This window comes from Rana temporaria, chromosome 8 (assembly GCF_905171775.1).
Source record: "Rana temporaria chromosome 8, aRanTem1.1, whole genome shotgun sequence".
Classification (NCBI taxonomy): Eukaryota; Metazoa; Chordata; class Amphibia; order Anura; family Ranidae; genus Rana; species Rana temporaria.
In genome coordinates, this window is record NC_053496.1 from 38,468,945 (window position 1) to 38,491,940 (window position 22,996).

The 22,996-nt window shown below is 49.4% G+C and overlaps 1 protein-coding gene across 1 annotated transcript in view; it reads left to right on the forward strand.

Moving 5' to 3' along the window:
- The window catches only part of GPAM (glycerol-3-phosphate acyltransferase, mitochondrial), a 98,585-nt gene that overhangs the window by 69,696 nt on the left and 5,893 nt on the right, over positions 1–22,996 (forward strand). Inside the window, 4 exon segments of the mRNA XM_040322139.1 lie at positions 3,873–3,905; positions 3,907–4,020; positions 4,022–4,046; positions 11,469–11,527. Of these exon segments, the coding sequence (XP_040178073.1) occupies positions 3,873–3,905; positions 3,907–4,020; positions 4,022–4,046; positions 11,469–11,527 (231 nt within the window).

Consider the following 22,996-nt stretch of genomic DNA (forward strand, 5'->3'; position numbering starts at 1 on the left):
CCGGGGGTCCTGCCTTTAAGAGGCCCGATTTCCCCTGTCCCGGGGCCCTCAAATTCCAGGCAGTATCGACGGCCTCCTGCGCGATCCAACTTTAACAATAAGTCACAGGGACAGGCCCCTGGGGCAGAGGCCATGGTATCGCAAGCCAACAAAGCCAGCCCCTAAGTCTGCCTTATGAAGGGGGCGCCCCCACTCACTCGAGTGGGGGGAAGGCTTCGTCTCTTTTCAGAGGTTTGGGAAGCCAACATCCCCGACAGATGGGTCCGGTCATCTGTGGCCAGAGGCTACAAGTTAGAGTTTCTAAAGTTTCCGCCGCCTCATTTTCAGGAGTCAAGGGTACCGAACGATCCAGCAAAAAAGGCCTCGTTCCTAACGGCATTGGATCGTCTGCTCTGCCAGGGCGTGATTGTAGAGGTACCAGTCCAAGAGCAAGGACTAGGCTTCTACTCCAATCTATTTGGTCGTACCAAAGCCCAACGGCGATGTCAGACCAATTTTTAGACCTAAAAGGTTTAAACGTTTACCTAAAAGTTCAGTCATTTCCGGATGGAATCGTTTCGAGTCAGCAGCCCGCCGCGCTCCAGAAGGACGACTTTCTGGCTTCCATAGACATAAAAGACGCTTACCTTCATATACGATCTTTCAGCCACATCAAAGATTTTACGCTTCTCGGTGGCTCAGCGTCACTTCCAGTTTGTGGCACTTCCTTCGGCTGGCTACGGCCCCCCGGGTGTTTACGAAGGTTCTAGCTCCAATTTTAGAGCCAATCTAAGATCCAAGGGGGTCACGGTCCTAGCATACTTGGACGATCTCTTGATCATAGATCACTCACCGCTTGCCTGGAGCAAGCGGTTGCCCTTACGGTCAATACCTCGAGAGTTTCGGCTGGGTCTTAAACCGAGAAAAATCAGCATTCCAACCAACAAAACAGTTGGAATATCTCGCATGAGGTTAGATACAGCTCAGCAAAGAGTATTTTACCCCTGGTAAAGGTCAAAGCTATCAAGGAGTTGATTCAGCTGGTTCTAAGCAAAAAAGAACCAACTATTCGCCTATGTATGCGTTTACTAGGCAAGCTGGTGGCTACGTTCGAGGCGGTACCTACGCACAGAGCCATACTCGCGTCCTACAAGCAGCCATTCTGGCGGCTTGGAGCGGGAAAGCACAGGCCTTGGAGTTTCCTTTAGCTCTATCATCAAGAGCCCGGGCAAAGTCTGTGCTGGTGGTTAAACCCTCAGAATCTGCTGAAAGGGAAATCCTTCAGCCCCATAGCCTGGAAGTTAGTGACCACAGATGCCAGCCTAAAAGGCTGGGAGCGGTCTTGGATGGTTATACTCGCCAAGGTACTTGGGCAGCGGCGGAGAAGCAGCTGCCCATCAATATCCTGGAGCTCAGAGCTGCTCGGCTAGCCCTCCTGGCATGGACATCCAAACTGAAGGGATTCCCGGTGAGAATACAATCAGACAATGCCACGGCTGTGGCATATATAACCACCAAGGGGGAACCAAGAGTCAGGCCGCTCAGAGGAAGTGAGCTTGATTTTTCTGTGGGCAGAGGCTCATGTGCCCTGCATATCGGCAATATTCATTCCCGGAGTGGACAACCTGCAGGCAGACTTCTTAAGTCGCCAAACTATGTCGCCAGGGGAATGGTCTCTACATCCCCAGGTTTTTCAGACATCTGCCAAAGGTGGGGTGTGCCAGACGAGGGATGTCATGGCATCGAGGTTCAACAGCAGCTAGACAGGTTTCATGTCCCGCACAAGGGACCGATGGCCTGCGGAAACCGATGCGTTAGTTTGCCCTTGGCATCAGTTCAAACTCCTTTATGCGTTTCCCCCTCTCCAGTTACTACCCCGCCTGCTGCGCAGGATAAGGATGGAGCACAAGCCAGTAATCCTGGTTGCTCCAGCGTGGCCCCGGAGGGCATGGTACTCACTAGTCTTGAGGATGGCAGTAGAAGACCCTTGGACTCTTCCTCTACGACCAGACCTACTCTCTCAAGGCCCGATCCTCCACCCTGCATTACGGCGTCTAAATTTGACGGCCTGGCGGCTGAATCCCTGATTCTCAGGGGTAGAGGTCTGTCTAAGCAGGTTATCTCCACCCTGATCAGGGCTAGAAAGCCGGTCTCCAGAATAATTTATTACAGGGTTTGGAGGGCTATGTAGGCTGGTGTGAGTCCAAGAAATGGCTTTCTCAGCAAGTATACCATTGATAGAGTGTTAACGTTTCTCATCAGCTGGGAGTGGATAAAGGCCTGGCATTAAGCACAATTAAGGGACAGATTTCAGCTCTGTCAGTGTGGTTTCAGAGGCCGTTGGCCACCCACTCGCCTGGTTAAGACCTTCATTCAGGGGGTCTTACGTATTAATCCTCCGATCAAGTCCCCAATTTGTCCGTGGGACTTAAATCTTGTTCTATCAGCTTTGCAGAAGCAACCTTTGAAACTTTGGCTGAGATTCCTTGGTTTTACTAACAAGGAAATTGGTATTTCTGGTTGCCATAGTTTCAGCCAGGAGAGTGTCAGAATTGGCTGCCTTTATCTTGTAAGGAACCATATCTTATTCTGCATAAGGATAGGGTGGTTCTCCGTCCTCATCCTTCTTTTCTGCCGAAGGTTATATCCGGTTTTCACCTAAACCAGGATTTGATTCTACCTTCCTTCTTTCCGAAACCTACGTCTAGAAAAGAAGGGTTGCTGCATACCCTAGATATTGTCAGGGCCATGAAGGCCTATCTTAAAGCTACAGAGAAGATTCGGAAACAGAGGTGTTGTTCATTTTGCCGGACGGGCCCAAGAAGGGGCAGGCGGCTGCAAGATCCACCATCTCGAGGTGGATTAGACAGTTAATTACTCAGGCATACGGCTTGAAGAGGTTGCCTCCTCCTTTATCAATAAAGGCTCACTCTACCAGGGCCATGGGCGCCTCCTGGGCAGCACACCATCAGATCTCTATGGCTCAAATATGCAAGGCGGCAACCTGGTCTTCAGTCCACACGTTTACAAAGTTCTACCAGTTGGACGTAAGAAGGAATACTGATACAGCCTTTGGGCAGGCAGTGCTGCAGGCTGCGATTTAAGACCCTCGGAATCGGGGGCACCCTTGATTTAAATTTACATTTAAATTTATTCTTTTTTGACTAAGTTGGATTTATTATTATTATTTTAGAGTGTACCTCTAATTAAATCCTGTTGTCTTGGGAAGATGTCTCCCTCCCCTCATTAAAGCATTGCTTTGGGGACATCCACATAGTAATGAATATGCCGCTCTGTGGTCCCGTGATGTACGAGAAAGAAAAGGGGATTTTTAATACAGCTTACCTGTAAAATCCTTTTCTTGGAAGTACATCACGGGACACAGAGCTCCCACCCCTCTTATAGGGACCATTTTGGGAGGCATACTGCTTGCTACAAAACTGAGGTACTCCTCCTATGGGAGGGGGTTATATAGGGAGGGGACTTCCTGTTTGAGATTGCCAGTGTCCATCACCTGAAGGTACTCCATATAACCCACATAGTAATGAATATGCCGCTCTGTGTCCCGTGATGTACTTCCAAGAAAAGGATTTTACAGGTAAGCTGTATTAAAAATCCCCTTTTTTGGACCATTCTCAGTAAAAACCCTAAAGATGGCAGTGCGTGAAAATCCCAGTAGATCAGCAGTTTTTTAAATGCAACAACCATGCCACATTCAAAGTCACTTAAATCCCTTTTCTTCTCCATTCTGATGCTCAGTTTGAACTTCAAACAAGTCATCTTCACCACGTCTAGATGTTTAAATGCATTGAGTTGCTGCATGTGATTGGCTGATTAGCAATTTGTGGTAAGGCTCACAAACTGTCCTTTTCCTGTTCTAGGTCAGTCAGAAGCATCAGCAGTTCCTGTCCTTCCTGCAGAGACTACCTCGGTCCCATCCTCGAGGCTTACAGCTCCGCCGCCTCTTACATCTATGGTTTCAGCGGTCGCGTTTCTGAGAGGGAATTAATCCGGAATCTGCAGAAGTACCTTCTAGCCAGAGACGGAGCGAAGAGTCGCTGTATATTGTGAGTCACATTTTTACCGATCAATCCTTTACATTTTTACCACCTGCATCCAGCAGAAAAGTAGTTATGAACTCAATGATCGCAATATCTAAATGATGATTCTAGCTTTGGGAGGAAACTGTTCAGTCCTCGTGTCACTCAAGGGGACATTTGGTCAAGTTGGTCGAGAAGCAGTTTAACCTTAACCACTTCAATACCGGGCACTTACACCCCTTTTCCGGCCCAAGTCAATTTTCAGCTTTCTGCGCTGTCGCTGTTTAAATTGCGCGGTCATGCTACCCTGTACCCAAACTAAATTTTTATAAAGTTTTTCCCACAAATTGATCTTTCTTTTGGTGGTATTTGATCACCTCTGCGGTTTTTATTTTTTGCTATACAAATTTTATTTTTCTGTTATAAAATTTTGTAAATAAGTACATTTTCTCCTTCACTAATGGGCATTGATATACAGCACTGATTGCACTCATGGGTGGCACTGGTGGGCACTGATAGGCGACACTGGCCTTGAAAGGCTGCAATGATGGGTACTTATGGGTGGCACTGATAGGCGGCACTGCTGGGCACTGACATGCGGCACTGATATGCATCCCTGGTGGCACTGGTAGGAATTTTGAGTGGGCACTGGTTGGAAGCTGCCTGAACATTGAATGGCAGCTGCCTTGGCACAGATTGCATTTCCCTGGTGGTCTAGGGCGGGAATCCAGGGGGGGGCTGCGCTGATAACTATCGGCACAAACCCCCCCTGTCAGGAGAGCAGCCAATCGGCTCTCCTCCACTCACGTCTGTCAGACGACTCTTCCTGTTTACATTGTGATCAGCCATGATCATGTGACAAAGCACCTCCGTCGCACCACCGATCGCCGCGATTAGGCAAGACGGGAAGTAGTTAAACTTCCTATATTTGTAAAGGGAAGTGTTGATCATTTCAAACTTTTAGATGGGCATCTTAGCGAACACAATATACAGAGTTATGGGAAGTGGTAGAGGCATAAATGCATACACACACACACACCTACACAGGTTGAACTGAATGGATAGGTTTCTTTAATTCAACCATACTAACTATGGGCCAGATTCTCGTAGAACTCTGGCGGCGTAACGTATCGTGTTTACGTTACACCGCCGCAAGTTTTCAGCGTAAGTGCCTGATTCACAAAACACTTACCTGTAACTTGCGGCGGTGTATCGTAAAGACGTCCGGCGCAAGCCCGCCTAATTCAAATGGGGCGTGTACCATTTAAATTAGGTGCGCTCCCGCGCCGAACGTTCTGCGCATGCTCGTTCGCAATTTTTCCCGACGTGCTTTGCGCAAAATTACGGCGCCCCAACGTGTTTGTGAATGGCGACGTGCATAACGTACTTACGCCGAAAAAAAATAATAATAATTTAAAATTCGAAGCGGGAACGACGGCCATACTTTAACATGGCTGTTGTAAAGTTAAGCAATGAAAAAGATTGCTTAACTTTGCGACGGAAAAAAACGACGTTACGCTCGCGAGTAGGTTCGTGGATCGCCGTAAATGCTAATTTGCATACCCGACCGCTGGAAAACGTCGCAAACTCCACCAGCCGCGGCCGAAGTATTGCAGCATAAGATCCGAAGGCGTACGAAGCCGTAAGCCTGTCGGATCTTAGCCAAAAGCCGTCGCGGCAAATTTAAAAATACGCCGGAGTATCAGTAGATACTCCGGCGTATTTGTTCTGTGAATCTGGCCCTTAGTAACTAACCTCTCATTGAAGCATTCAACGTTTTTAATGTCTTTTTTCTAATCTGCAGCTTTCACTTCCTGTTGTAGGCGGACAACACTATCCCTAACTCCCCATTTGTGCTCCTGCGTTGTCACCCTTATACATGCTCCCCTTGCAGAGACCCTTGCTGGCACTCATTGCTCAGGCATCTTTCACCATAGTCTAGCCCTATGATGGGCAGCTGATGCTGAGCGGGTGCATGTAGACAGGAGAAAAAATATGCTGATGGACATCTGCAGTACTAAAGTTGAAAGCAGGTTTTAGTATTAGAAGCATAGAACACTGTAAAAAAAGTGCAGATTTTTTTAAAAATGTACTTCAACTCCAAATAATGCTTTCCAGACTTATTTTTTCTTTTCCTGAATATCTTGGCATGTTCTGTCTTTCTCTTTTGCGATTGATTTGCTGTGTCAGTGCTGCAGGAGAATAAGCCATAAATGCTTTGGTTGCTTTATTTTACCTGAGTCTTATTTTTCTTAATTGCATCTTTCGATTTGCTTGTTACATCCTAAGGTTTTACTGACTGCTTCTTAAAGCAATATTTGTTTCTAAGTTGACCACAAAATTTAACCCCTGTGAAGCTTCAGGACAATCACTGTTTCGGTGGAACACTTGTTTATGGGATCTCCATAAATCCAACCGTCACGTGTGAAAGAATTAAAAACGTAGTAGCGTCCTCTCCTCTGCATGTCTGCAGTGCTAGGTTTGGGCTCAGGAACAGAACAATTCAAAGTGACTCGGTAATATTAGAAGGGCAATCTACTTATAAGAAAATATTGTGGATGTGTTTGGTATTAGCTGAGGTGTAAAACCTCCTTGCCTACTTTGTCTACTCCCCTCTCCCTTTGCCTTTTCTCTCTCTCCTTGTCTTCTCTCCTCCCTCTCCTCTCCCTTGTCTTTCTCTCCCCCTCTCCTTGCCTTGTCTTCTCTCCTCTCCCTTGTCTCTCTCCCCCTCTCCTCGCCTTGTCTTCTCTCCTCTCCCTTGTCTTCTCTTCCCCCTCTCCTCGCCTTGTCTTCTCTCCCCCTCTCCTCGCCTTGTCCTTCTCTCCTCTCCCTTGTCTTCTCTCCCCCTCTCCTCGCCTTGTCTTCTCTCCTCCCTCTCCTTGCCTTGTCTTCTCTCCCCCTCTCCTTGTCTTCTCTCCTCGCCTTGTCTTCTCTCCCCCCTCTCCTTGCCTTGTCTTCTCTCCCCCCTCTCCTTGCCTTGTCTTCTCTCCCCCCTCTCCTTGCCTTGTCTTCTCTCCCCCCTCTCCTCGCCTTGTCTTCTCTCCCCCCTCTCCTTGCCTTGTCTTGTCTTCTCTCCGCCCTCTCCTTGCCTTGTCTCTCTCCCGCCTCTCCGCGCCTTGTCTTCTCTCCTCTCCCTTGTCTTCTCTCCCCCCTCTCCTCGCCTTGTCTTCTCTCCCCCTCTCCTCGCCTTGTCTTCTCTCCTCTCCCTTGTCTTCTCTCCTCTCCCTTGTCTTCTCTCCCCCTCTCCTCGCCTTGTCTTCCTCTCCCCCTCTCCTCGCCTTGTCTTCTCTCCTCTCCCTTGTCTTCTCTCCCCCTCTCCTCGCCTTGTCTTCTCTCCCCCTCTCCTCGCCTTGTCTTCTCTCCTCCCTCTCCTCTCCCTTGTCTTCTCTCCCCCTCTCCTCGCCTTGTCTTCTCTCCCCCTCTCCTCGCCTTGTCTTCTCTCCCCCTCTCCTCGCCTTGTCTTCTCTCCTCTCCCTTGTCTTCTCTCCCCCTTCTCCTCGCCTTGTCTTCTCTCCTCCCTCTCCTTGCCTTGTCTTCTCTCCCCCTCTCCTTGTCTTCTCTCCTCGCCTTGTCTTCTCTCTCTCCCCTCTCCTTGCCTTGTCTTCTCTCCCCCCTCTCCTTGCCTTGTCTTCTCTCCCCCCTCTCCTTGCCTTGTCTTCTCTCCCCCCTCTCCTTGCCTTGTCTTCTCTCCCCCCTCTCCTCGCCTTGTCTTCTCTCCCCCCTCTCCTTGCCTTGTCTTGTCTTCTCTCCGCCCTCTCCTTGCCTTGTCTTCTCTCCCGCCTCTCCGCGCCTTGTCTTCTCTCCCCGCCTCTCCGCGCCTTGTTTTCTCTCCCGCCTCTCCGCGCCTTGTTTTCTCTCCCGCCTCTCCGCGCCTTGTTTTCTCTCCCGCCTCTCCGCGCCTTGTCTTCTCTCCCCCCTCTCCCCGCCTTGTCTTCTCTCCCCGCCTTGTCTTCTCTCCCCGCCTTGTCTTCTCTCCCCGCCTTGTCTTCTCTCCCCCCCTTGTCTTCTCTCCCCGCCTTGTCTTCTCTCCCCCCTCTCCTCGCCTTGTCTTCTCTCCCGCCTCTCCTTGTCTTCTCTCCCCCTCTCCTCGCCTTGTCTTCTCTCCCACCTCTCCTCGCCTTGTCTTCTCTCTCCCGCCTCTCCTCGCCTTGTCTTCTCTCCCACCTCTCCTTGTCTTCTCTCCCCCCCTCTCCTCGCCTTGTCTTCTCTCCCCCCTCTCCTCTCCTTGTCTTCTCTCCCCCTCTCCGCGCCTTGTTTTCTCTCCCGCCTCTCCGCGCCTTGTCTTCTCTCCCGCCTCTCCGCGCCTTGTCTTCTCTCCCCGCCTTGTCTTCTCTCCCCGCCTTGTCTTCTCTCCCCGCCTTGTCTTCTCTCCCCGCCTTGTCTTCTCTCCCCGCCTTGTCTTCTCTCCGCGCCTTGTTTTCTCTCCCGCCTCTTCGCGCCTTGTCTTCTCTCCCGCCTCTCCGCGCCTTGTCTTCTCTCCCGCCTCTCCGCGCCTTGTTTTCTCTCCCGCCTCTTCGCGCCTTGTCTTCTCTCCTGCCTCTCCTCGCCTTGTCTTCTCTCCCCCTTCTCCTCGCCTTGTCTTCTCTCCCCCCTCTCCTCGCCTTGTCTTCTCTCCCCCCTCTCCTCACCTTGTCTTCTCTCCCCCCTCTCCTCGCCTTGTCTTCTCTCCCCCCCTCTCCTCGCCTTGTCTTCTCTCCCCCCTCTCCTCGCCTTGTCTTCTCTCCCCCCTCTCCTCGCCTTGTCTTCTCTCCCCCCTCTCCTCGCCTTGTCTTCTCTCCCACCCTCTCCTCGCCTTGTCTTCTCTCCCCCCTCTCCTCGCCTTGTCTTCTCTCCCCCTTCTCCTCGTCTTCTCTCCCCCCTTCTCACTCACCTTGTCTTCTCTCCCCCTCTCCTGTCCCCGTCTTCTCTCCTCCCTCGCCCCGTCTCCCTCTCCCCCTCTCCTCCCTCGCCCCGTCTCCTCTCCCCCTCTCCTCCCTCGCCCCTGTCTCCTCTCCCCCTCTCCTCCCTCGCCCTGTCTCCTCTCCCCCTCTCCTCCCTCGCCCCGTCTCCTCTCCCCCTCTCCTCCCTCGCCCCATCTCCTCTCCCCCCTCTCCTCCCTCGCCCCCGTCCCCTCTCCCCCCCCCCCCCCTCGCCCCGTCTCCTCTCCCCCTCTCCTCCCTCGCCCCGTCTCCTCTCCTCCCTCGCCCCGTCTCCTCTCCTCCCTCGCCCCGTCTCCTCTCCTCCCTCGCCCCGTCTCCTCTCCTCTGCCTGGTTTTCGTCTCCCTTGTCTCAACTCCTCTCTCTCGCCTCTCCCTGTCTCCGTCTCGTCTCCTCTGGCCTCCTCTCCCTCGTCTCCTCTGGCCACCTCTCCCTCGTCTCCTCTGGCCACCTCTCCCCTCGTCTCCTCTGGCCACCTCTCCCTCGTCTCCCTCTGGCCACCTCTCCCTCGTCTCCTCTGGCCACCCTCTCCCTCGTCTCTCTGGCCACCTCTCCCTCGTCTCCTCTGGCCACCTCTCCCTCGGTCTCCTCTGGCCACCTCTCCTCGTCTCGTCTCACTCTGGCCACCTCTCCTCGTCTCGTCTCCTCTGGCCCTCCTCTCTCTCGTCTCGTCTGCCCTGGCCCCTCCTCTCTCTCGTCTCCTCTGCCCTGGCCCTCCTCTCTCTCGTCTCCTCTGCCTGGCCCCTCCTCTCCCTCTCGTCTCCTCTGCCCTGGCCCTCCTCTCTCTCGGTCTCCTCTGCCCTGGCCCTCCTCTCTCTCGTCTCCTCTGCCCTGGCCCTCCTCTCTCTCGTCTCCTCTGCCCTGGCCCTCCTCTCTCTCGTCTCCTCTGCCCTGGCCTCCTCTCTCTCGTCTCCTCTGCCCTGGCCCTCCTCTCTCTCGTCTCCTCTGCCCTGGCCCTCCTCTCTCTCGTCTCCTCTGCCCTGGCCCTCCTCTCTCTCGTCTCCTCTGCCCTGGCCCTCCTCTCTCTCGTCTCCTCTGCCCTGGCCCTCCACTCTCTCGTCTCCTCTGCCCTGGCCCTCCTCTCTCTCGTCTCCTCTGCCCTGGCCCTCCTCTCTCTCGTCTCCTCTGCCCTGGCCCTCCTCTCCCTCACATGCCTTGTCTTTTCTCCCTCACCTTGCCCTGCCCTGCCCTGCCTTTTCTCAATTGCAAAGATATTGGCACATCATTACTTTATAGTTCAAAAGACCTCTACTTTTGGAGAATGTAAAATGTTCAGGCTTCTGATGCCACACTGCTAAGCACCTCTGCAGACATAGAAATGATCCGCTGTTGTATGTGGCTGCCCCTTCACTGTAGTGGGTTATAGCTGAAGAGGGCTGGACCCGGGAAGAAATCCTGAGCCCCTTTGCTCTGCTCGTCATATATGCTTTGATGATAATTAGCGCGGTGTAAGTAATGACCAGTAAACAAATTACATTTTCAGTCTCTTCAGATATGACTATCTGAAATGTAACTTGAAAGTATTTTCCGCTGTAACTTCTACATTTTTTCATGCTTGCTGTTCTGTATTATAAACAAGACTGCCTCAGGTACTTTTTAACAAGGTTCTTAAACCATTACCGTGCATTACATAGAGTAGAGAGTCACGCACTTTGTTGGGGCAGAGGAGGTGATTGCAGTAGTAGGAGTGCCCAGTGGATGGCAGTGTTGTAGTTCTGATAACGGGCTTTGGAGTTGTACATAAGGCTCTTAGTTCTGTTCCCCTGAGCCCGCTCAGACGTCTTGTTATACAGCTTGTCTGTACAATGATAGAGTCCTCCAGCTAGTCAGCTTAACTGAGTGACATTCTAAAATTGTTCTACTTGCCTCTGGAGTGGACTGCAGTGTCCTGGAGACGATGTTCTTTATTTGACTTTATGTGTAGCATTGACTTTATTGGCACACCTTTGCAAAGGACATCGAACCATTAAAACCCTTACATAGCACTGTACAGAGAACACTGAGCCAGTCACATCAGCCTTTGCACCAAAGGAGCTTACACTCTAATGTCCCACCACTTTCACACAGACTCATAGACTGTTGGTCTCCTGCAGCCCTTTTTTTTTGTCATTTCCTGTCTACATTCACTCCAGCGATGGCTGCATGGCATTTCTCAGGGTGGGTTTTCTGATGGTGACAACAGTGAGCCGAGTACATTGATGGACACAGCACCCACCTCTCTATTGAAGTTTATTCTTCTGTCACTACTTTGTAACAAACTGGCTTGCCTATAGCAGAGAGAGGGTTGTATACCAGCCAGGACTCTCCATAGGAGGCGCTGTCTTCTTTTTATGCCTAGTGTCCTACTCCTGTAGGTGGCGATATAACCTATGCTCAAGAGTCAGACGAGCTGTGTCCATCAATGAACGCTAAGAAAAAGATTTCACAATGAGTAAAAAAAAAAAAAAGAGTTCACCCTGACCATTCACAATGCTTCCTATAAGGGGAATGTGATCTGTTTATAATTTTCCTGCATTGTTTTCTTCCTTGCAGCTGAGAGCGCCACCTTTTGTCTGGCAAGAAATGCAGTGAAAACCTTTGTGGACCTGGGGGTGAGTTTTATTTATAAAAGCATTGCCGAAGCAAGTTTTTCTGTCCTGTATTCTTTTCTCTTTCTTTTTATCTCTTGTTTTCCCGCTCTCCGTCCCTCCTCTCCCTCCCTCTCTCTCCCTCTCGGTCTGTCTGTCTGTCTGTCTCCCTCCCATCTCTTTCTGTCTCCCTCCCATCTCTCTCCCTCTCTCTCTCTGTCTGTCTCCATCCCATCTCTCTCTCTCCCCTCCCCCCCATCTCTCTTTCTGTCTCCCTCCCATCTCTCTCTCTCCTCTCCCTCCCCTCCCCCCCCCCTCCCTCTCCCCCCCCTCCCTCCCTCCCCCCCCTCCCTCTCCCCCCCTCCCTCTCTCCCTCTCTCCCTCCCTCTCTCCCTCCCTCTCTCCCTCCCTCCCTCTCCCCCTCCCCTCCCTCCCCCCTCCCTCTCCCTCCCCCTCCCTCTCCCTCCCCCCTCCCTCCCTCCCCCCCTCTCTTTCTCTCTCTCTCTCTCTCTCTCTCTCTCTCTCTCTCTCTCTCTCTCCCTCTCGTCCTCTCTCTCTCTCTCTCGTCTCTCTCTCGCCCTCCCTCCCCTCCCGTCTCTCTCTCGCCCTCCCTCCCCTCCCGTCTCTCTCTCGCCCTCCCTCCCCTCCCGTCTCTCTCTCGCCCTCCCTCCCCTCCCGTCTCTCTCTCCTCTCGCTCTCTCTCGCCCTCCCTCCCCTCCGTCTCTCTCGCCCTCCCTCCCCTCTGTCTCTCTCGCCCTCTCTCCCCGCCTCTTTCGCCCTCCCTCCCCGCCTCTTTCGCCCTCCCTCCCGTCTCTCTCTATCTCTCTATTTCCTTTTTTCCTTCCATTTCTTCCTTCCTTCCTTCTTTCCTTATTTCTTTTCTCTTTCTTTCATTATTTTTCCTCTATAGCTTTTTCCCTGACTTTCCTTTACCCTTTTTTGTCTTTCTACCCCCCCCCCCCCCCTTTCTCTCACTTTCTTTCTCTTCAACGTTTTTTTTCCATCCTCTCTTTCTCGCCCTATTTTTTCTTTTGTCTTCCCATTTATCTGTCTCTATCCCCTTTGGGAAAAGGTTGTAGCCTTGTCAGACTCTTGTACTTCTGTTGTCTTTGTGTCCATTTTACATACAAACATCTCTTAGAGGAATTCTCCTTTTATAGTCGCTCTCCATCTCACTTCAATTAGAGAATTTCCAGCTGTCATCCATTTGCAGCCATCGGCTGGCTGGTCCATTGTACGCTGGCGGCCTGTTCTTTGTAAATCCAATTCCTTTGAACAGCGTTGCCCCAGGATCACTTCTGTTGCTGTTTTATTTTTTTTTCCCTCAAACCTTAAAAGAGATGTATGTCTTGCCATCTAAGAGCGGGAGCCCTTGTACGTTGTCATACCCCGGTGATTTGGCGTTGTATCAGGCCAGGGCTAAGTGCTGGATGTACACCGCAGGAAAAAAGGCAGAGAGTAGTGCAGAATGAAAGCAGCGCCTCCCTCTATGAGCGGAGCTGGAGAGCTTTGAAAGCTGCAGTCACACTGTGATGGACCCGAGCGGCAGATTTCTGCATTTGTATCTTCTCTTGTTTTATTTCAGATCTTTATTCAGCTTCAGTCGCATTGACCTCAGGCAATGTAGGCATCTGTAACAAACCTACCCGGGGGTGGCATTGTCTGTGAACCATAGAATCCGTTTGTTTGTATATACATACATGCATGTAAATTCAAGCCAAAGTGAACCCCATTTTTTTGGGGGCAGTCTGTGTCCCATTGGGGAGATTCTCCTTCAAATCCTGTCCTCAATATACAACAGGATGTGAAAAGAAAATGTCTCCAAAGTGAAAGAGATGTCCTTATCCACTTGAAGACCAGGCCTTTTCTGGCAATTTTTGTTTAAATTAGTATTTTTTGCTAGAAAATTACTTATAACCCCCAAACAAAATACATGTATATATATATAATTTTTGTAGGGGGGAAAAAAAGCGAGTGGTGCAATTTTTTTTATGTAAGATGGTATTTGCACAGTGTTTTTTTTTTAAACACAATTTTTTGGGGGGAAAAAAATACTTTAACCACTTAAGACCCCGACCATTATACAGGTTAAGGACCTTGCCCCTTTTTGCGATTCGGCACTGCGTCGCTTTAACTGACAATTGCGCGGTCGTGCGACGTGGCTCCCAAACAAAATTGACGTCCTTTTTTCCCACAAATAGAGCTTTCTTTTGGTGGTATTTGATCACCTCTGCGGTTTTTATTTTTTGCGCTATAAACAAAAATAGAGCAACAATTTTGAAAAAAATGCAAAATTTTTTACTTTTTGCTATAATAAATTTTCCCAAAAAATATGTAAAAAAACATTTTTTTTCCTCAGTTTAGGCCGATATGTATTCTTCTACCTATTTTTCTTAATAAAAAAAACGCAATAAGTGTTTATCGATTGGTTTGAGCAAAATTTATAGCGTTTACAAAATGGGGGATAGTTTTATTGCATTTTTATTTATAAATTTTTTTTTTTTTTACTACTAATGGCAGGGATCAGCAATTTTTTTTTTTTTTTGACTGCGACATTATGGTGGACACATCGGACAATTTTGACACATTTTTGGGACCATTGTCATTTTCACAGCAAAAAGTGCTATAAAAATGCATTGTTTACTGTGAAAATTGCAATTGAAGTTTAGGAGTTAACCACTAGGGGGCACTGTATGGGTTAAGTGGGACCTCGTATGTGTTTCTAACTGTAGGGGGGCGGGGCTGGACGTGTGACGTCAGTGATCGTCTTTCCCTATATCCGGGAACAGACGATCACTAACACTGCCACAGTGAAGAAGGGGGAAGGTGTGTTTACACTCACCCCTCCCCATTCTTAAGCTCCGGTCACCGATCGCGGGACACTGGCGGCAATCGGGTCCCACGGTCACGGAGCTTTGGACCGTGTCGCGAGCGCGCCGCCGGTGACCCCACGCCTTGTGCCCAGCCGTGCCATTCTGCCGACATATATCGACGTGAAGGGGTCCTTAAGTGGTTAATGAATTTTAACAAAACACAATATATACTTTTCTCTTTTTTTTTTTTTAAGATGTTAGGTTGAGTAAATAGGTACCTAACATGTCACGCTTTAAAATTGGGTATGCTCATGGAATAGCGACAAACTATGGTACTTAAAAATGTCCATAGATGACTCTTTAAAAATGTTTACTGGTTATCTGTTTAGAATTACAGAGGTGGTCTTCGGCTATAATTTTTTGCTCTCTCTCTAAAATTTGCGGCACATGTGTGGTGCGAACAGTTTACATATGCGTGCATGACTTATGTGTGCGTGAGCACGGAGGAATAGGGGCGCTTTACTTTTTTATCACTGTAATGATAAGGTCCTCTTTATGGAGGGATCTGGTGTAAAAAAGACCCCAAATCTCTCCTTTTAAAGCAAAATATCCCCCCAAAATGTTTTTTTTTTTGGTCTTTTGCTTTAAAAAACAAAAATAAATAGTTTACTTCTGCTCTGAACCGGAAGTGGCACATGACGTCACTCCGGGCCTCCAAGGCCATAGAGGTGATCAAAGACGATCTAGTCTTTGGTCGCCTCTGTGCTCAGCCAGCTGCATACATATTGCTGTCGGCGAGTGGTTATATCGCACAGTGGAACCGGTGTCCCCATTGGAAGCTTTCTCCTTACTTCCTGCTCAGGCGACAGCAGCAAACCTTCGAAATTTTCCATCTCTTCCTCTTCTGGTAACAGTGGTCGCCAGGAGAAATAGAGAGGGTGAATCTTCCCGGTGGGGGCACAAATGAGACAGAAGTAAAACACTGGTGGGGTTTTTAACCCTACAAAATGTAATAACGTTTTTTGTCTATAGTACACTTTGCAGCTGAACCCCAGCCCTCTCCTTCAGTCCAGCTGTATCGCCGCCTCTCCTGCACTGAAATTTCTTACTCGCATTTCTTAAAATTCTACAAACAGTACCCCATAATGACAATGTGAAAGAAGTTTTTCTTTATCGTACATCACGGGACACAGAGCGGCATATTCATTACTATATGGGTTATATGGAGTACCTTCAGGTGTTGACACTGGCAATCTCAAACAGGAAATGCCCCTCCCTATATAACCCCCTCCCATAGGAGGAGTACCTCAGTTTTTACGCCAGTGTCTTAGGTGTTAGTCATGGTTTAGCTTGCCTCCGCATCCTTGGGATTAGGTGAGCTACCGGTTCTGTCCAAAAAAGCCTCAGCGCTAAAGTGGTCAGTAACCGGACCCCAAACCCTTGGGGTATAGCCCATAATGCTTTTCTTTTTAGAGAGCTGGACCCTGGGCCCAGAACTTAGAAACCTTTGGGTGCCTAATGTTTTCTGTTGCCAGGGTGCTATATGGGCCCAGGACAGTGGATCCTTCATAGGAACCCAGGGCCTGAAGGTCTAGACATCCCCACGGAGATGGGGGAAGATTGGGCCTCTTGCTTGGCAAAGTCCTGCGGCATGGAGCAGGTAAGTGAGGGGAAAACTTGCGGAACTTGGTTCTTAGCAGGTTTTTTTCTGGGGGGTCACAGGGGACATGCCTAAAGTTATGCACTGCATCTGGCAAACTAGTCACATATCATAAAGATAGGATGGCTCTATATGTATTATTCCCCATAAGATGTGACCTCCCTTGTAGTGTTGGAAAAGCATTGAGTGGGGCCTGTGTGATATAAAAATATATGTGTGTGTCAGAGAGCTGTGCTTACCTGCAAGCCTCCAGGCGATGCTCCATTCAGTCTTCCTCCTCAGAGCCTGCAAAGCAGGCAAAACGCTGACCTCCTCATGGTTCCAGGCTGCAGTTTGCTGGAACAGAGAGGTCCCTTCCTCCCAAACCCCTAAACCCCCCCCGTCGGGAGGGGCATTTCCTGTTTGAGATTGCTGGGGGGGGGGAAGGGCGGGTCAGTGGCTTAAGGAAGGGGCGGCCCTTCCTTTTTTGTTCCATTCAATACTTTGGAACGGGGGAGGAAAGACCAGAACGGCAGCACGGGGCGCCGAGGACTCACAGTGGCCAGAAAGGATATTGCAGTCTTCAGAAGACTGTTTTTCAAGCCTAGAAATAGGCTGTTTTCTTTTCCATCTCATAGTTTTTCTTTGCAATACTACTCAGGGGGACAGAATGTTTTTTTCTTTCCTGGATTTGAAACAAAAACTAAAAAAAAAAAAAAGTCATCTAGGGGAGAGGAAGCATTTTTTATCCCCCAAACAGGTGTTTGGGCAATTAACTTTTATAGTTCCAAATACCAATAGGTAGCAGGTGTACCTTGGTATTGTACCATAGGCATCCGGAGAGTCTAAGGTCTCGGACAAAGTTATGCCGCTGCTTTCCCCACAGGGAGCCTTGGGGCCATCGGGATCTGGGGCTGGAGCTGGCGCGGGTCAGTCCAACCCTAAGATGGTCACGGACGAGGTATTACTCACCTCTTTAAGAGAGATGGAGAAAAGAATGGGAAAAATGATAGCCACAGCTATGCGGGGCAGTAAACGGATTAGATCTCCGTCGCCCGAGCGCAGACCCTCAGAAGAGGAGGTCCTTTCCTCAGGGGAATTGGACGACCTCTTGGACAAGGACCAAGTAGGTTCAGGGATCGAAGATCCGGATACAGAGGAGTCTGGAGCAGTCTCCCAAGGGGAGAGCTGGTGGACTCAAGCCTTAACGGACTTGGTCCATAAATGCATTCAACTTGCCAGTACCAGATCTCCAGGTATCTACGGTTTCAGCTTTGGGCTCACTGAGGGCGCCTCAAAGCAATGCAGTATTTCCGATCCACCCTCTACTAGAGGGAGTTTTGTTCCAAGATTGGAACAAGCCAGAAAAATCTTCTTACCACCTAAAAGATTCTCTGCCCTATATCCTATGGAAGATACATTTTCCAAGAAATGGGCTACTCCTGCAGTGGACGCAGCCATCTCATGTATTAACAAATCATTAACATGCCCTGTAGAAAACATACAGGTATTCAAGGATCCAGTTGATAAACGCTTGGAAGCACTACTTAAGAACTCCTTCACTACTGCAGGGGCAGTAGTACAGCCAGCCGTGGCTGCGATTGGGGTTGCTCAAGCATTATCGGATCAGGTTAAGCAGATGCTTAAACTTATTCCTGCCCAGCAGGCAGAAGAATTTTCGGATGTCCCTAAGGCCATATGTTTTACAGTAGACGCAATTAAGGATTCTATCCAGCTAGCGTCACGTTTATCGTTATCCCTTATCCATATGAGAAGACTCTTATGGTTAAAAAGCTGGGAGGCCGAGCCCCCATGCAAGAAGCTCCTGGTAGGGTTCCCCTTCCATGGAGGACGACTCTTCGGAGAAGACCTAGATAAATACATTCAAACCATTTCAAATGGCAAAAGTACTCTCTTGCCAACTAAGAGGAAGTTTCAGGGGCCTGCGTTTAAACGACAGTACTCCCCTGGGCAGGGGCCCTCTAATGCCAAACAGTATCGACGGCCTCCTGCGAAAGCAAACTTCGGCTTCAACAGCAAATCACAAGGACAGGCTGCTAAAGGCAGAAAGCAGTGGGTTCGCAAACCAGCAAACCCAGCCCCCAAGCCGACCTTATGAAGGGGCGCCCCCACCCACGAAGGTGGGGGGAAGGCTGCGACTCTTTTCAGAGGTTTGGGAAGCCAGCATTCCCGACGAGTGGGTACGGTCTTCCGTGGCCACGGGCTACAAATTAGATTTCCTAAGGTTTCCTCCTCTTCATTTCCAGGAGTCGAGGATTCCAAACGATCCGGAGAAAGGAGCCGCATTAATGTCGGCATTAAATCATCTACTTTCCCAGGAAGTAATAGTAGAGGTACCAGTCCTGGAACAGGGGCTAGGTTTCTACTCCAACCTATTCATCATCCCGAAGTCCAATGGAGATGTCAGGCCAATTTTGGACCTAAAGATGGTAAATACATACCTAGAGATCCGCTCATTTCGGATGGAAACCGTGCGGTCAGCAGCTACCACACTCCAAAAGGACGACTTCATGGCGTCCATAGACATAAAGGATGCCTACCTTCATCTTCCAATTTATCAGCCACATCAAAGATATCTACGCTTCATGGTGGCTTCGCGTCACTTCCAATTCGTGGCGCTTCCCTTCGGGTTGGCTACGGCCCCCCGGGTGTTCACGAAGGTCCTAGCTCCAATCCTAGCCAAACTAAGGATCCAAGGGGTCACGATCCTAGCATACCTGGACGACCTCCTAGTCATAGATCACTCGTCTCCCGGCTTGGAGCGAGCAGTGGCCCTCACGGTCCAATACCTCGAGAAGTTCGGCTGGGTCCTAAATCGAGAAAAGTCAGCTTTCCTGCCCACAAGGCAGTTGGAATATCTCGGCATGAGATTAGACACAGAACAACAAAGAGTGTTTCTACCTCTGAGGAAGGTCAAAGCCATCAAGGAATTAATCCTACTGGTTCTAAGCAAGAAGGAACCGACTATTCGCCTATGTATGAGATTACTAGGCAAGATGGTGGCCACATTCGAGGCGGTACCATACGCCCAGAGCCACACTCGCATCCTGCAGGCAGCCATCCTGTCAGCATGGAGCAGAAGGCCGCAGGCCTTGGATATCCCGTTGCCGCTCTCATCAAGAGTCCGACAAAGTCTGTGCTGGTGGTTAGACCCTCAGAATCTACTGAAGGGGAAGTCTTTCAGCCCAGTGGTTTGGAAGATAGTGACCACAGACGCCAGCCTGACGGGCTGGGGAGCAATTTTGGATGGTTGCACTCGCCAAGGTACTTGGGCAACGCCAGAGAAGCAGTTGCCCATCAACATCTTGGAGCTCAGAGCTGCTCGACTAGCCCTCAGGGCTTGGACGTCAAAATTGCAGGGGTTCCCGGTGAGAATTCAATCAGACAATGCCACGGCCGTGGCATACATAAATCACCAAGGGGGAACCAGGAGTCAAGCCGCTCAGAGAGAGGTGAGCTTGATTCTCCTATGGGCAGAGGCTCATGTGCCCTGCATATCGGCAATATTCATTCCAGGAGTGGACAACTTTCAGGCGGACTTCTTAAGCCGCCAGACTCTTTTGCCGGGGGAATGGTCTCTGCATCCACAAATCTTTCAAGCACTCTGCCAAAGATGGGGAGTGCCGGACGTGGATATCATGGCATCGAGACTCAACAAGAAGCTAGACAGGTTCATGTCCCGCTCAAGGGATCCGATGGCCTGCGGAACCGATGCGTTGGTTTGCCCTTGGCATCAGTTCAAACTTCTTTATGCGTTTCCCCCGCTCCAGTTACTACCCCGCCTGCGGCGCAGGATCCGGGTGGAGCACATACCAGTCATCCTGGTAGCTCCAGCATGGCCCAGAAGGGCATGGTACTCACTAATCTTAAAGATGGTAGTGGGAGACCCTTGGACTCTTCCTCTACGGCCAGACCTGCTATCGCAAGGTCCGATCCTCCACCCTGCCTTACGGCATCTAAATTTGACGGCCTGGAAACTGAATCCCTGATTCTCAGGGGTAGAGGTCTGTCTCAGAAAGTAATCTCTACCCTAATCAGAGCCAGGAAACCGGTCTCTAGGGTGATTTATTACAGGGTCTGGAAGGCCTATGTAGGCTGGTGTGAGTCCAAGCGATGGCTTTCTCGCAAATTTACCATCGATAGAGTATTAAGTTTTCTCCAGCTAGGAGTGGATAAAGGATTGGCATTAAGCATAATCAAAGGACAGATTTCTGCTCTGTCAGTGTGGTTTCAGCGGCCGCTGGCCACCCACTCGCTGGTTAAGACCTTCCTTCAAGGGGTCTTACGTATTAAACCTCCAGTTAAATCCCCGCTTTGCCCGTGGGATTTAAACCTTGTTCTGTCAAGTTTACAGAAACAACCGTTTGAGCCGTTGGCTGAAATTCCTTTGGTTTTACTGACAAAAAAGTTAGTATTTTTGGTCGCCATAGTTTCCGCAAGAAGAGTATCGGAACTGGCGGCCTTATCCTGTAAGGAACCATATCTTATTTTTCATAAGGACAGGGTCGTTCTCCGCCCTCATCCTTCCTTCCTACCGAAGGTTGTATCCAGTTTTCATTTGAACCAGGATTTGGTATTACCATCCTTCTTCCCTAAACCTACTTCCAGAAAGGAAGGGTTGCTGCATACCTTGGATATCGTCAGGGCCATGAAGGCCTATCTTAAAGCTACAAAGAAGATCCGGAAAACAGATGTGCTGTTCATATTACCGGATGGGCCCAAGAAGGGGCAGGCAGCTGCAAAGTCCACCATTTCTAGGTGGATTAAGCAATTAATCACTCAGGCCTACGGCTTGAAAGGGTTGCCTCCTCCAGTATCATTAAAGGCTCATTCTACTAGGGCCATGGGCGCCTCCTGGGCAGCACACCACCAGATCTCTATGGCTCAAGTTTGCAAGGCGGCAACCTGGTCTTCTGTCCACACGTTTACAAAATTCTACCAGTTGGACGTAAGAAGGAAGTCTGATACAGCCTTTGGGCAGGCAGTGCTGCAGGCTGCAGTTTGAGACCCTCGGATTCCGGGGGCTCCTCTTTTTTGAGTTAAATTTAAAATTTAAGATTATTTTTCTCAACTAAGTTGGATTTATTATGATTTGAGTATTTCTCTAAATTAAATCCTTTTGTCTTGGAGATGTTCTCCCTCCCCTCATTGTGAGCATTGCTTTGGGACATCCCATATAGTAATGAATATGCCGCTCTGTGTCCCGTGATGTACGATAAAGAAAAAGGGATTTTTAATACAGCTTACCTGTAAAATCCTTTTCTTGGAGTACATCACGGGACACAGAGCTCCCACCCCTCTTTTTGGGGACCATTTTGGGAGGCATACTGCTTGCTACAAAACTGAGGTACTCCTCCTATGGGAGGGGGTTATATAGGGAGGGGCATTTCCTGTTTGAGATTGCCAGTGTCAACACCTGAAGGTACTCCATATAACCCATATAGTAATGAATATGCCGCTCTGTGTCCCGTGATGTACTCCAAGAAAAGGATTTTACAGGTAAGCTGTATTAAAAATCCCTTTTTTTTTTTATTCTCTCGTAAAATTATGTATTTAGTACAAAACATAGCCTTGGGGCATACCTCGGCTACAAAGTGTACATAACCATGTACCTAACATAAAAGTAAACATTACTTACATACATAACATTAAACACGCATTGCCCAATTCAACATCTATCAGGAGTAAGGATGAGCTCTGGCGTGTGTCCGCATAGTACACGTGCAGAGCCCGCCAGGAAGTCTGCACGGCGCTGCGCTAATCACAGCCAGGGAGACGTTTTCTGATCTCTGCAGCCGAGCATCGAGACCATGTCTCCCTGGCTGTGATTAGCGCAGCACCGTGCAGACTTCCTGGCGGGCTCCGCACGTGTACTATGCGGACACACGCCAGAGCTCATCCTTAACCACTTGCCGACCAGCCGCCGTCGTTTTACGGCGGCAGGTCGGCTCCCCTGCGCGAGAGCACGTAGTATGTCGACTCTCGCGCAGGCCCACCGCGTGCGTCCCCGGTGGGCGCGATCGCCGCCAGGCACCCGCGATTGCTCGTTACACAGCTTCCGGTCCTGTCAGGGAGAGAAATGCTGATCTTCTGTTCATACAATGTATGAACAGAAGATCAGTCATTTCCCCTAGTGAGGCCACCCCCCCTACAGTTAGAACACACCCAGGGAACATACTTAACCCCTTCCCCGCCCCCTAGTGTTAACCTCTTCACTGCCAGTGGCATTTTTATAGTAATCCAATGCATTTTTATAGCACTGATCGCTATAAAAATGCCAATGGTCCCAAAAATGTGTCAAAAGTGTCCGAAGTGTCCGCCATAATGTCGCAGTACCGGAAAAAAAAACGCTGATCGCCGCCATTACTAGTAAAAAAAAAAAATATTAATAAAAATGCCATAAAGCTATCCCCTATTTTGTAAACACTATAACTTTTGCGCAAACCAATCAAACGCTTATTGCTATTTTTCTTTTTACAAAAAATATGTAGAAGAATACGTATCGGCCTAAACTGAGGAAAAAAAAAGTTTTTTTATATATTTTTGAGGGATATTTATTATAGCAAAAAGTTAAATATTCATTTTTTTCAAAATTGTCGCTCAATTTTTGTTTATAGCGCAAAAACTAAAAACCTCAGAGGTGATCAAATACCACTAAAAGAAAGCTCTATTTGTGGGGGAAAAAGGACATCAATTTTGTTTGGGAGCTACGTCGCACGACCGCGCAATTGTCAGTTAAAGCGACGCAGTGCCGAATCGCAAAAAGTGCTCTGGTCTTTGACCAGCAATATGGTCCGGGGGATAAGTGGTTAATCAGGAGTAATGCAAGTAGTATTATGTCTAAGAATAAACTCTCTCCCTCCTGTACACCAGGGCTTGTCATCATAGGGACACCAATTTGTAGCCACTGTCCAATTAGGACCACCACCCATAACAGTGCACACCCACTCTAAAGGCAAACCTCGACTTGGCCGAGGAGGAGTCCGATGCTCATGGATTTGGAATTAGTTAACCCATAGA